The sequence below is a fragment of the Lineus longissimus genome, chromosome 7 (genome assembly GCF_910592395.1).
Source record: "Lineus longissimus chromosome 7, tnLinLong1.2, whole genome shotgun sequence".
In the NCBI taxonomy this organism is placed as follows: Eukaryota; Metazoa; Nemertea; class Pilidiophora; order Heteronemertea; family Lineidae; genus Lineus; species Lineus longissimus.
This window is the reverse complement of record NC_088314.1, coordinates 5,649,790-5,665,438: the sequence shown is the minus strand read 5'-3', so window position 1 is coordinate 5,665,438 and position 15,649 is coordinate 5,649,790. Positions and strand designations below refer to the sequence as shown.

Sequence of the window (15,649 nt, the reverse complement as noted above, 5' to 3'; positions counted from 1 at the left end):
AGTCAGTCGTATCCTCCTTCCCTCGCAAACATAACTGGTCATGCAGAGTGTTGGCCAGAGCTTCAGGATGAACCATGACATGCTCAAACCAATTTGGGGCAGATAGTGACCTTCTCCTACTGTCTGCTGTGTCTTTGCAATTACCTGAACATCTGTGGCTCCACCCCAGGAGGTGGCATATGAAAAAGTTGGGGTACGATGTATATATCAAACCCATGGTTAAGCAGGCAACTTACTCCATGTGATTTGTGGGATGGGGCCAGGTTGGGCTCCAGTCCCTTCAGAGTACTCTATTGGAACATTCTTTCCACACACGTTTGCTCCAAACAACGCACCTCCTCGAGAGCTGACACATTGGTTGTGTAATGAAGATGAAAGGACAGCATAACTCCGCCGCCGCGAGGACCTGTCTTCGGTTATTCACGGTCGGTCTGGAATGTGCCAAACGACAATAACAACCAGAAGACCTAATTTTTGAAAAATTTGTTACGAATTATTTTCACTTTACCGTATTAAATCAGGTATTTTATTGAAGCGTATTGATGCAGTTAGAATATATATGTTGTCTTAATCATTTTGGTATAACGAATAAATGATGAAAAAGTGTGCCACCTGATGTTTTTGGTCTTTCAGATGATGTACATACAATACATTATGTACAGAGTGATGCACACAATCACAAAAACGTTTGTCGTCATATAATTGAAGTGATATATAAGTCATAGAACCCCGGCCTCGGATGAGATAGCCTCTGTGCGTTGCCATTGAATCATAGTCTCCTCAACCCCTGACTGACTCACTCTGTCCCTGCTTCCCGATGTCACCAAGGCTTTGGCCATTGTCCTTGTCCTTGACGGAGTCCGATCTTTTTGACTTATCTGGGTTTAATCTCGTTGGCGATCAAGTTTTGCTTGTCGCTTTCCAGTAAATGTGTTGCAAATATTAACTGGTTCAGTACAGTATAGACTTCAGTACAATGAGAAGATGTTCAGTCCCTAGTTTAAACACTTTGAAACAGACAATTTCGAGCACTTGAACATACATCATTACATGTACCTTTTCTAACTTTAGGATCGACATGGAGTAAGGCAGTGATGCACTACTCCAGCTACAGCGGACATAACAATGAAACTGAGCGATATGACTGATCATGTCTGATTGAGTGTTTGAAATGGCAACCCAAGTTGGTAGAAAAGATGCTGTTGCACAGTTGATCCCTGGAACTCAACTAAAGGGATCGCAAGGACGAATATGGAAAGTCGGGGACAAAATTGGACAGGGGCAATGTTGTGTAGCTTACAGTGGTACCTTGATGGGAGAGGACATCCATTCCGCTGTGAAAGTCTTTAACCCTCAACTGAATTATTCGGCAGCATGTCAAAGGGAGGCAAGGCTGTTGGATATCCTGCATCGAGGAACTGGAGGATCAAAATTCCTAGGTACGATACACAAGAGCAGCAATTTAATAGAATTTGGGTCAGGATTATCAGTTGGGGAAATTACACACTACATTTGATCTATGCTAGGTAATATTCATGTCCTTTTATTTTCAGTTAAGAAGTTTGATGAATTTCGTCATAATCAAAGTGAGGTGTTGGTGTGCGAACTGCTTGGAGACAGTTTGCAGATACTTTTAGCCCACCACGTGGATGAGAAGATGTCTTTGTGGATGATACAAAAGCTATTGTTGGATATCTTTAGGTGAGGTTAATGATTTCTAGCAAGATTTTATCTTTCTAGAATCATATTACAGTTGTCTCTCGTCAGAATACATGTGAATATAAACAGTGGTCCTGCTACTGACTAGCTGTTTGTGGTCCAAAACCCCAAACAATCTGGACATTGAGTTATGATAGTGATTGTAGTCACTTGTAATATAAAAATGAATTGCTTGTATTTCTAGAGGTCTAGAGATTCTCCATACTCGTGGCTTTGTGCATGCTGATATCAAACCAGGCAATATCCATTGGTGTCCAAAGGAGTATTGTGCCAAGCTCATCGATTACGGCCTCACCTTTCACATTCAGGATAAGGTATGATAGTTTTATCGTATTTAGAGAGTAGTTCGAAAACTCAGGATATTCAATAATGATGGAACCAAACTATTTGTCGACTGGGTCATCAATTTTGCTGGAGAGATTTCAGGGTTAGTCAAGATATAAAGTGTGACCCATTTCCAAGTGAAATTTGGATTTAATCATTGTAACTTCTGCAATTGCAAAAATGGTAGTCAGATTTTGGTAGTTGATTTTAAAAATAGTTGGGATGTAGATGAAATAGACAAGTACATGTACTCAATATCAGGTTTTTCATTTCAGGTGAAAGGAGCAGTGCAAAGTACACATTATCGTGCCCCAGAATCTGGTAACATTGTTGGTGCTTGCAATGTTGAATCTCAGACAACAGCTGGTCAGACTATGGAAGCTTGTGAAGTAAAGAGTGCAGGAGCTGGTGCTATTCATGGAATAATTGATTTAGATCCTGCAATTATGCCAAGAAATTCCAACAGCAATATAGTGGTGAGTGGCGTTAAAAGTGACCATTGTAAAGACTCTCATGCCGAGGGCCAAAGTGGGACCTCAGGAACTGTGAAAATGAGGAGGAACAGGGGCATTGTTCATCATAAACCGAGTGCTTCATCAATGGGTGTTGCTGGAGCTAACACTTCATACAGGAATATCAGTGAGGCGAACAATTGTGAGTCTGGTCAAAATCAAACAAATGATAAAGATTCTTATCCTGATCATCATCATAAACTCACTGAACCTGATAAATTTGAACATCAACCAGGCCTTCCTAGTCTAAATACTTCAAGTAATAAGAATGTGTCAAACCGCCGTGGGGTGGTTCACCACAGGCCTGAACAGGCAGCGTCTTCTAGTGGTGTGACAGACACGAAACGGTATTCTCTTAATCAAGGTGCTAGTACATGTAGTAGATATGGTACTTATATGCACTTAAAACAATATTTTCCAAGTGCTGAAATGGGATTTCAGTCTGTTGGTTTCGAGGATATCCTTTCTCAAGAAAATAACAAATCTACCACAGACTCCAAGATGATGGCAAATGTGGATTACAGTAACCTGTTTGTAACACCGAGTAATGATTATTCTGCACTTACTGAACTAACCAGGGTTGCAAGGACTGTTTGTAATTGTGTTACATGTGGTCGCCATCTCAGCTGCGCTATTGATATCTGGAGTGTAGGATGTGTTATTCTCAAGATGTTCTTAGGCGGACAGGGACTTCCTTTCAGTGGGAAACCAAAATGTGAGAACTGTCTGGGTCACAGCTTACAGATGGCATGTAAAGTTTCGGTGGATGCTGGTAGATTGATCAGAGTTCGTGAAGAAGACAGAGATGTAGAACAGAAAAGCAGTGTGGTTGGCGATCTCAAGAATCTTGTTCAAAGGTGAGTTCTTGGAATGTTTACTTCTACTGTTTTCCGATGGCTGACGTTTATGTGAAAAGATTTGTGTGAGTACCTGGTAAAAACTGGTAAATTAACATACATGATTGTCATTTGGAGGACTGGTTTTAAAGGCTAATTATACTTCCAGTCCATTTTGGCGTAGATTTGTCTGTTACTTATTATCATCATAACTGATGTAGATGTATCTTCCTATTCTTTTCAGATGCTTATCTTGCCATTCTACTGAAAGAATTTCGGTGGCTGCAGCCATAAGCCACCCATTCTTCCACCACTACCTGAGTAAGTGTTTTACTTGTACTTTCTTACTTCTGTTAAGCCTCAGCAACCATCCAGTTATAATGACTGAACCATCCAGGTTCCTATTCCATCAGTATCAATGACTGAACCATACTTCGTCCAGGCTGCTATTTCATTAGAAGCTCAGTTGGTAATGAATCAAAAAGAAGACAGAGTTTTTTTAACTTCTTATTCTCAAATGAAACTGTTTGAACTTAAATAAAGTGAGGAAGAAATAAAGCGAAAAGATAACAATAATAGGTACTTTGTTTTCAGCTCCTAGTTACAGAGATATGCTGCTTCTGCCAAGTCCAGTCCTGTGTCTTCTGAATATGGTGGACGATGGTGATTTGGAGAGTGAAGATGAACCTTCAGGTACAGAATTTGATACATCTATATCATTAACATTAACATTTTTGAGGAGGCTGTCCAAAAATGCCGGTATCAAGTATAGATTAATCAATACTTGCCTGTACATAGTATACACGTACAGATCATTGGTACTGTTTGCCTGTAGTAATCGGAAAATATTTCCAGACCCACCACTGGTATACTTCTGCATTGCTGCAGGAAATGTGTAGGATTGTCTTTACATGTATACCGGAATACAATAGAATGTAAACATTGTTGCTGTCTCTCTTGTTATTTTCTCAGTAGTTTTCAATTGATTATTAGTTTATTATCTTCTTCATGTTAGATATTGAGGATGATATAAAGGAAGAGTGTGAGAAGTATGGTGAAGTCAAGAAATGTGTCCTTTGCAAAGCTGGCCCGGAAAAATCTAAGGTATGTTTCCCTTGATGAGAATGCAACAAAATCACTACTGTAAACAATTTTTGTGTGAAACCTTTTGTTAATTACCATAATGAATACGTGACTGATACAACTAATAAGAAATACACATTAAATTGATTTCAAGACAACCAACCAATAAATACTTTGGTGTCAGGTGCTGTGTCATATCACACATCTGACTGCAAGTTGTGAGAGAGTAGATGTAGACCTGACGATGCAATGTTCTAATGTCTTATTGGTTCATGATTCTTTCAGGTGTTTGTCTGCTTTGTTAGGACCAGAGATTGCATGGCTGCCTGGAAGTGCCTGAATGGGAAGACATTCAACTCGAGAACAGTCATTACATGCTATTATCCGCTTGACAAGTTTCACTTAGACATTCTTAACAAAATTACATGAATCTGAAGTAAGGGCATTAGGTCGGGTAAGATTCAACACTAGATATAACTCTCATACAAGCGTGAATAGTTTGGTCGTTCTGTTCAATGTGAGAGACCCCTATTGGCGACTTTGTGTAACTTTATTTATCTTGCCTATCTAGCAGATGCCTATACAGTCCCTTTAAACCCTATCTGCCGGTGTGATACCTTTGTAGTGTCAATGGTAAAAATTTTGAAAGAAACATTTCGTTTTTATCTGTAGCTTTATTTCAATTCGGTTAAAGAATGAATAGTTCTTTATGGATTATTGGTATTGATTGTTGTTAATTCTATTATGATTTGAAGATATATTTCGTAATCATATAATAATGAGAGTAATATGTTTTCTTCATTTTTTACTGAGATCTGGATGCCAAGCAATTTTACATTTGTGGCTGCTTGATCCTGGGAAATACAGTCCAAATCTCAATTGATATCCTGTAAATTTTGTCACTGGTACATCATTGGCGCGTTACATCCTGCATACGTTGCGTGTCACTGACGCGAAGCAGGATGGATGTCAATTGTGATTTGGACTGTAATAACCTACACCATGTAAAGTAATTGTTTCCTTAAATTTCTTCCTACATTTGCAAAAGAAACTGGGCCTCCGAAAATTTTACCCCAGATCTTTTTGTACAGCTTCTTGTTCAAATTGAATGTAGGTGTAAGTTGATTGAAAATACTTATGTTGTTAAATCTAAGCGTTTGAAGATCAGTGACTGCACCTATATTCAATTGGAGGGTACAAGGAAGGCCTACTAGATTAAGCAACTGACAAGGTCAAAAGAGGGGTGCACCGAACAAGCCACTGAGGATGCCACTGGTGAAACTCTCGTCCAGTCGTTGATCCCATCAAAGAATCATATCTACTGTCGTTTGTGTGGGAAGATGGCTTTGACAACTAAAGCAAGTCATTATTTCTATCAAATTCCTTTAGTTTGATACTGATTACCTTCCAAAGGCATGAAAACCGTACCTGAAAACCAATCCATTACAGGACACACAGTAAGAAATTAGCGTGGGCTACAGTGGCGCTGTCTCGCGGCAGAAAATAGAACTGAAATTTTCTTCCAAAACTCTCAGTTCCACTTTCTACCGCTAGATAGCACCACTGTCGCATAAGTCACTCCTATGAAATTGATCATGTTTCTAGGCCTTTTCATGATATTGTTGCGTGAATAGATTTTTTTATACACAGGGTGGGGCCCTTTCGCTGTATTTCCATGTACTAGTCTTGCAATAACCTTGACAGATTACCATTTTTGTTCATTTTCTTCATGTCTTGGACAAAGATTTTAAAACTTGATGACGGTTGTGATGATGGACTGGAACCAAGGCCTACCTTCAAGCAATTGCGGTAAGACTTTTTGACAGTGAAACCAACCTCAGCAAACACCTTTTTATTAAGAACACTAGTTTAAGTCCCAAAGTTGTAGTTTCCATTAAATTTGACCACTCTAATCAGGACACCTTTAGGACAGCACTTGTCAGTCCCAAGTGTCAATAATATTTAATAGTTAATTATTTTTGTTCGCCAATCCATTGCTGTACTTGCCACTCCAGAGCCAAAGAAAGCTACGGACTCCGATACAGTCCCTTTCGTCAGCCTAATTGTTCTTCCTCCATGTACCAGGCGATAAGACAAGGCCTGGACATTGCATCTGGAGTTTAAATGGGGCATCTGAAGCTAATAACTAGAATTAAGCACTCCTAGCAAATGGATTTACTAGCTCTTCTACTGTATAAAAAGTCACTGAGGGCTTCACTTTCCTCCAAGGGACAATGTCACAACCTTTCAACACCAGCTTGTGCATTGGCTAACAATAGGTTGTGACTTTGTCCCTACCAACCTGTTTGGAGCATGGTGAACAGAGAGGACTACTTATCTAGTATGTGCATTCCAGGGATGGGGTAAAGATTAAATTTCACTTTGGACATTGTCAGACAGCTAGGCCACAATGACCGGTTGTGACGTTGTCCCCATGGCATATACTCTGTGCAAATCACACATCACACCCCAAAATGAATTTGAATCTGATTTACTAGTGTCCATTACAGGTTGTGACATTGTCCCTGTCATGCCATCGGACCAAACCAAACTTGAGTGGTGAAATTCAGACACCTATGCATGAACAATACAGGACCACATTTTCCAGGCATGAAAGAAACATCTCTGTAGATTCTTGAAATGCTACTTTTTTCAAAGCATTACTAGTTGATTCAGCTCTAATCTAACAATGTACCGCCATAAACACTAAAGCAAACAAAATAACACTTACCGTATTTTGCTGCGTATAAAACGCACCGGGGTATAAAGCGCACCCATTGAGTCCGTAGACAAAATCCAGACATAAGGCGCACCTACGTATAACACGCAGTACATTTTACTTCTGCATATATTCTGAGATGCCCCCTGCCTATCTTTCCTTCGTAAAAGCCTCGCTTTGATGTTAAATCATGGCGGCACACGATCAGCTGATTTATCGATTTGGATTTATCTCGCATCTACGCTCTGAATATTGCCGCTAAGGACCCTCAAAAACATTTATAGAAGTAACTGAAATGATAATGAGGATACTAATATGTATTGCGTACAGAACAGGCGAGTTAGCATCGGTGAACTATGCAAAGTGCATCGATATTCCCGATTTTTCTTTCGTGCAAAATAAAAATATAAAATGCGCCGACTTGGTTGAGAGCCAAAAAAGCCGTCAAAAGAAATGAGTTGATGGAAAAAATCTTGTAATCATTCGGTGGCTTCCTAGGGCTAGGCCATAGATAACACGCACCTTCGTATAACGCGCACCCCCCGATTTTAGGGCTTTCTTGGGTCAAAAAGCTGCGCTTTATACGCAGCAAAATACGGTAGTTTACAATTTTATTCTTAATTGAAATTTACAACAATGGCAGGTTTTAGGCCTAAATGGGCCCGCTCGTGGTAAAAAGGAATCACGGAACTGACCAATGATTATGATCTCCAGTCCAGGACTAACATCAAGGAGCATCAGGACTCCACCCGACAGTTCTTTCTACCCATGAGATGCAAGGTAAAATGAGCAACACAAATTCATCAATGACCCGAAAGAGTAAACAGTTTGAAGGAACGCCACATAATTATCAGGTATTTTCCCTCTGGACTGGTGATAATCACACTGGTATAATGCAGATTTGCCCGCGAGGCAGAACAGACCTGAACATTGCCACTGCTTTAGGAGTGTAACAACAATATTGCTTCAAAGCAAGAAATGAATCTGCACATATTTACTGGTATGCAGATATGCCAGCAAGGCATCAAAACCTTCGCAAGCCCATAATGAGCAACTAATTTATAAAATTACAAACAGGATTTATCTTACAACTGTACTGCTCCAAAGAAAGAGCGAAGTCTGCACATAACTACTGGTATGCAGATATGTCAGCGAGGCAGACAAGACCTTAACACTGCCACTACTTCACAAGTGTAGCACTGATATTGCTTCAAAGCAAAACTTAAGTCTGCATGTAATTACTGATATGCAGATTTGCCAGCGAGGCAGAAAAGACCTGAAGACAGCCACTGCTTTAGGAGTGTAGCAACAATATTGCTTCAAAGCAAAAATGATGTTTGCACATAATTACTGGTATGCAGATGTGTCTGTTCGACAAAAAGACCCTGAACACTACCGAGCAACACTAATTTACAATTGACATGAAAGCGTATACAGTTTGCGGGAAAGCCACATAACTATCAGGTATTTTCCCTCTGGACTGGTGACAATCAGACTGGCCCGAAACTCTCATTATCGACCACTCCTCAGTGGAAATGAATCCAACAAAAAATGGGGTCATTGTATACAGTGGTACTGTATTACCCCGATGAGAAGCACTTTACTGATGTCCCCCACTCTCAGCTAAGATATTTGTGCGCGTACCGGTTTGTCTACGGGCTGAAGTTGACGATGTACTCCTGACGGAGCCATTGGGTGCTTCGCCCGCTCATTGACCGAGGCATGGTGACCTGGAGACAGTGACCGGATTAGCACTAGCTGGTCGAAGGACACTTCACAGGGCGTCAATTCGCAACTTCTCATCATTTTTAAGGCACGACCCATTCACGTGGACCAAGTGTTACCCACAAACCTACTCCTTACGTAGCGTGGGGTACCAACCCACCGCAGATTCAGGAGTGTGCAATGGTTTATGAATATCCTACACCCAATTGTGCTGCCCATTCGCAATAGGTTTAACCACCGTCATGAACCCCTGACATCGCCATCTCTCAGACGGTAACAGGCAATGGTGCAATCTGGCTGCAAATTTTTCCCAGAGGGGCTGGATAATGATTATTTCAGACCGATCAGAGTGTCACAAGTTCAGAGCGAAATCACCTGACAGTTATATGGAGTTGCACCAAAATGCAGACTCTTCATTTCATTTGTAAATAGGCATCGATTATTTTTGTTACATTCAATGGACCCAGTCCTACAATCTCTGGAAGAGCCAAGTCTGCACATAATTACTGGTATGCAGATTTGCCCGCGAGGCAGAATAGACCTGAATATTGCCACTGCTTAGGAGTGTAGCAACGATATTGCTTCAAAGCAAGAAATGAATCTGCACATATTTACTGGTATGCAGATAAGCCAGTAAGCCATCAAAACCTTCGTAAGCCCTTAATGAGCAACTGATTTATAAAATTACAAACAGGATTTATTGTTGTATAGTAATTGTAAAACCTTTCTTATGAGTAGCACTGTAATGTGTAATTCTTGGAATTAAGTGTGCGAGATTATTGGAATTGGGTTCAGATAAGATACCTGTGAAAATTCCCACGGTCTACTTTTAATCCTCCATTCTCCCCAGCGTGATCAATTACGTCAGCATTGATGCGGCTCCTCATTGGATGGAGACGCATCAACGTTGCCCCCTGATTGGTGCAGACAAAGCTGCGCGTGAATACAAAACAGCTGTCCGCACGCTCTCGGCAGAGAGAGAGAGAGAGAGAGAGAGAGAAGAGAGCGATAGAGAGTTATTCCAGTCTCCCGAGTATTTTATAATCACGTGCACGAATCGTCATCCCGACGAACTATTTTATCAATTATGACTTTGGTGTGTATAATTTTGTGAAGCAGTGTTAGAATAAAGGATCCGGACGTTAGAAGGCAAATTCAGGACTTATTACGTTTGTAACCTGTGCAAATACAACATGGCGACCTTCCCAGGACCTTCAATTCGTGACAGTGAGTCCGGATGCGTTTCAGTCTTGGAGCAGATTCTATTAACCGAGGACTCCGTTTTTCACGCCACGTGCTAGTGCTACTGCAGTCCATTATGTACATTACGTGTACACCTACGTGATTTCTAACTCGCTCATTTCATCGGGAGGCAGAATAGTGACGTTCGTTTGTCAATATAATATTTATAAAATCGTGAATTTTTTTCTAAACTGTTCGTGACGTAAGTGCGAATTTCATTATATTTATATATCGTCACTTTTGTTATAAATCACTGTGATCGCCATGAATCACTGTGAGTGTGAGCGCAGCATTTTTTAATCGATTGACGGACACCGTCTTCGTCAGTACGCATAGTACACGTCTATCTCTGTGTGTACCGAACTATTCAACTTCTACATCATGACATGTGCTATAACGTTCACGGATGATGTGCCCAGCAGCCAGAATACTCTTCAATTCGCCCTGATGTCTACTCGAGATCCGATACCGTTCCAGGCTCCAGCTGATCCAGCGTTGCAGTTTTAAAAGAGACATTTTATCAACTTTTTGAAAGACATTTTATAAACTTTTGAGAGACATTTGTAAACTTTTTGATAGTCATTTATATTAACTGTTTTGAAAGACATTTTATAAACTAATTAGTAATAGGACAATATTTGTGTGCATCATTTCAATTTTGGCAGAGTATAGTACAATACTTTGCAATATCAGTCGATTCATAGCATTTAATGCATTTAATCTTAAATTTTCACTCGTTATTGCAAACAGACTGGAACCGGACCCCGAGGATTTTGACAACTGTATATCTATAATATGAACTTTGTTTAGCTTTGCCCTGTTACAGCAAGATAGACAACGGACCAACCCAACCTTTAATGTTGCATTTCCTTTTCAGAAGAAATTAACTTTTGCTTCCCAAATACCTGACTTTTTATTCCTTCATAACTAACTTTTACCCCTTTACAGTAATAATGGAAGGGCCAGCAGATCCAGCACCACCTGCTTTCAGGGGCACCGATTTTCTACCTCCTTTGTTTGATGGTGAAGTGATCGACCATGACATTTGTCATGCACATATCTTATCGTTTATGGACTACCTTCACTTCCACAATCTCCACGAGCCAGCAAATGCTGCAGAGATGATTCATATCATAACATTGTTCAAGGCTAGACTTCGTGGCAAAGCACGTCTGTGGGCAGAGGGAAAAGTTTTCCCCACTATCGCTAATCTCAGAGCACAGTTTATGCAGCGGTTCAGTCCAACCCATTCAAATTTTGCCAATGTCAAGCATTTTCATTCTCTTTCCCATACCCCAGGCGATTCAGCCGAAATGACTCTCAATAAGATACGCTTAGCAGCCCAGCGTATTCATTATAATGAGGTCCAGGTTCGAGACAAATTCTTACAGGTTTTGCCTACCAATTGTCAGGCAGCAGTCATCATGGCTGCCCCTGCAGATGCAGACGTGGCAGTTCTCGTTGAACGTGCTCAACAATATTTAGATTTTTCTGAGCCAGACAGGCCAACTACTGCTAATAAGCAGGTATCATTTATCACTGATCAGGTCCATGTGACCACTGCTAGTGCTAGTGCATCCACTAACAGTAGTGCTTGTGCAGTTGACAGGCTTACTGAGCAACTTGCTGCTCTTCGCACAGAAGTGCAAGATTTGTCTATAGAGGTCAGGACTCAACCTCAGGTTCATTTTAGTCAACCACAGTCCAACTCTGATACTGGTGCTCGTACATATAGCTCGAACTACCGTTCAAGTTCGCCATCTCCTGTGAGTCATCAGTCTAGACGTCCTAGTCGTAGTCCGGCTAGAGACCGTTATCGTTATAGTCATCGTGTATCCAGTAGATCCCCATGTAGGGACAGTCGTCGTTCTCAGGGTTCCTATGGTATTTCTCGTTCTGGTAACTCTCCCCGTCGTGCCACCTCCAACATTGTCTGTTATTTCTGCCACAAACCCAATCATGTGTGGAGAAACTGTTATACTTACCAGAACATGGTCAGTCGTGGGATGAACCCTACTTTCATGCCCGTAAGGCCTCCAGCGCCACCCTTTTCTCCGTCCCATTATCAGCCATCAGATAATGGTCAACAGTTTCGTCAGGACACTCGATGTCCTCAACCCTACCCGTTCCAATCCTATAAGCCAGATAACAGGTCTAGGTTTGATCAGTACTCTGGACCACAACAGCAAAATTTTTAGATAGGAGAAGCACTAACTGCCACTTAGATGCCTCTCCGACTCTATTTTCTGCTCAGCATTCTGGTGATCAACATTCTAGTGATCATTTGTCTTCATCGTATAATCCACATTCTGAATATCTTGGTGAATCCTCTGCTGACATTCAGCTCACTTCTAGGAATTATGCCAAAGGTTATTTACCCACAGGCCAAGGTTTGGTCATTTTATTTGATTCAGGAGCCACTGAGACTCTGATTGGTTTGGAAACTGTAAGGGACTCCCCCTATTTGTCCAAATTGCCCAAGGTTGATATTAAACCAATCAAATTTCGTATTGGTAATGGAGAATTTTTGTTTGCAAAACAGGCCATTAAGCCTAAACTTACTATTCAAGGGAACCATTTCAATGTATACTGTGTCATAGCTGAAAATTTCATTGGTCCTGATATTCTTTTGGGTACATCTACCATGAAGGAACTCAAAGGTTCTTTGGATTTCATTACAAATTCGTTCAAGGTCAGGTCAAAGAAGGCTTGGTTACGTCCTACTGTCAATACTGTCATTAGACCAGGTCAGGTTAGGGTCATTCATGTTAAAGGCAAATTGCCCCATCACATGAAAAACTCGGCACTCATATTGAATTCATCGTCTCATTTGTCTAGGTTTTGTCCTTCAACCATGATGGTCAAATTGAAACACGGTTTAGCTCCTATTCGTATTTATAACCATTCTCGTAAACCCGTCAATATTCGGTCTGACAAGCCTATTGTCTTCACCAACTTGGATGATTTTATTCATGTAACTCAAAGTTTGTCTCCAAGCTGCCTCAAGCAAAATCAACCCTGTGCTCCGTCACAACCACCTGTTGATGATCAAGACTCGCATTTGTCAGCTAGGGACATTTTAAGGCGAGATGTTAAATTAGACCATAGTATTCTGTCTACGCCAGAACAGGCCAGTGTGTATGATATTTTGGAAAACCATGCTCCAGCATTTAGTCTTCGAGGTGAGGTTGGGACTTGTCCCAATTTTGAGGTGGACATCCATCTCAAGGATGAAACCCCTTTCTATATCCGACCATATCCGGTCGCTGAGGAAAACAAACCTCTCATTGATAAGGAACTTGATAAATTAGTCAAGTTGGGCATTTTGCATCAAGGACATACATCATATTCCAGTCCAATTTTGCTTGTCAAGAAGAAGGATTCTACTGAGAAGCGCGTTGTAACAGATTTTCGGTTTTTAAATAGTCGAGTTCATTGTGCAAATCAAGATTTCACTCCTTTGAAAACCATCTTAGCTAGAATCGGTCAGTCAAATTGTAAAGTCTTGAGTGTCATAGATTTGAAAAGTGCTTTTCATTGTCTACCTTTGTCTCGTAGGGCACAGGCCTACACCGGCATATCTGCCTACAACGGTGGTCGAACTTTTTACTATCGTAGACTTCCAATGGGTTTGTCCATTTCTCCGTCCATTTTCTCTCAGAAAATCAATGATATCCTTTCTAATATTCCCAACTCTAATCTCTTTTGCTGTGCAGTACATGATGACATTCTCATCTTCAGTAAAGATAAGAAAGAGCATACTGTACATCTGCAACAAATTTTCCAGGCTTTGATTGCCAATGGCTTGAAGATTTCTCCTAAGAAATGTCGCTTGTTTCAGACTAGAGTTGTTTACTTGGGTCATGTTCTGTCCATTTCTCCTGATGGTTTTGTTCAAATTTCGGCTATGAATGACAAGTGTTTGTCTATTAGGAATATGAAGACCCCTACATGTCAGAAAGCGGTCCGAAGGTTTGTCGGTGCTGTGTCATATTTGAGTCAATATTTACCTAGATTGCAGGAATTGCTTACACCTTTACATGAGCTCACACGCAAATCTAAGCATTTCCATTGGCAACCCCATCATGAGATAGCTTTTCATACTATCAAAGACTTGCTCATCAAGCCACCTGTCTTGAATGCACCCACTACTAGAGGTGAATTCAGATTGTATAGTGATACTTCACGTATTGCTACAGGTTCATATCTTGCTCAATACTCTGATGGGCAAGAACGCATCATCGCATACTATTCCAAGCGCTTGCCAAAGGCGGCAAAGAACTATTCTGTTAGTGAGCTTGAATTACTTGGACTCCTCATCAATGTAACAGCTTTTCAGTATTTGTTACAAGACAGGACTTTCCAGGCTTTTGTTGATCATTCTTCTTTGGTTCAGATTGTAAAGTCAAAGAAGCAGCCACCGACCACTAGGTTGCAAAAGTTGCTTGAGCGACTGTCTCCCTATAGTTTTCAGTTGTCGTACCTGCCAGGCAAAGAGCTTGTGTTAGCTGATTTCTTGTCACGTGCTCCTCTAGATGATGATACTGAGTTAGATAGGATTATGCCAATCGCGTTCCAGGCACAATCACCTGTTATTTATGAATTAGAGTCTCTTTCAACCCCTGTTCAGGAGCATGCATTTTATACACTGCCACTTCCTGAAAAGATTGTTACCAGGTCATATGCAAAGAAAATGAACATTCCTGTGCCTCTTCTGCATAGGCCAAAACCAATTCCCAAACCACGAACACATGTTCCTTGTCAGCAGACAGTGTCTGTTGCACCTACACACACTCCTCTTGTTAATGGCATTCAAAACAATGTGCCACCAGTATCTATACTTCCAAAAGCTCCACGTGTGCCCATTGTTACATCAACAGTGGCACCACCAGTGTCAGTGATTCCATTTGTTCTCCAACAGAATGACAAATCTCAATCATCAACCAAGGTTGCTGATGAACCTAGGCTCATTGATTCCGCTCTTCCTCCATCTTCTGTCGTTGAAGAGTATTCAGATGATATTTTAGATCTCCTGGTTAGACCCACACCATTGGTTCCAAGGATTGATAGCATGCATACCAAGCATGTCCCTGATCAGGCATCTCTGAATAAGGTATTGAAGATCATCAGACGCAAGGTGATTCGGGATTACAATCTCCCTATTGAGGCACAACAGCTTAGTACCGCACAACAGACATCTCCGTATTTTAAACCCATCTATGATTACTTAGTCCATGATATCTTGCCAGCAGATAAGAAAGCTGCTAGGGTCGTTAGCATCAAATCTGAGCAGTATCTGACTTTCAATGGCATTCTGTTCAGGATTTTTTTTCCCACCAATTCTGAGAATTTCTGTTTTCAATTAGCAGTTCCGGAAAAGTATATAGATACCATCATAGGCCAACATCATGGCTCAGGTTTGCTTCTGGGACACGGAGGATGTACCAGAACTTATCTCACCATTAGGAAAAATTTCTATTTTCCATCTA

The 15,649-nt window shown here is 40.9% G+C and overlaps 1 protein-coding gene across 1 annotated transcript; it reads left to right on the top strand.

Annotated features, from left to right (window-relative positions):
* Window positions 1-43: 43 nt before the first annotated feature.
* LOC135490644 (serine/threonine-protein kinase Kist-like) lies at window positions 44-5,252 on the top strand. The gene is made up of 9 exons (XM_064775942.1): window positions 44-521; window positions 1,072-1,439; window positions 1,554-1,701; window positions 1,904-2,033; window positions 2,319-3,412; window positions 3,636-3,712; window positions 3,986-4,084; window positions 4,407-4,495; window positions 4,760-5,252. Exons 2-9 carry the CDS (start codon window positions 1,172-1,174, stop codon window positions 4,901-4,903), a joined length of 2,049 nt encoding a protein of 682 aa, XP_064632012.1. The 5' UTR covers window positions 44-521; window positions 1,072-1,171; the 3' UTR covers window positions 4,904-5,252.
* The last annotated feature ends 10,397 nt before the right edge of the window (window positions 5,253-15,649 follow it).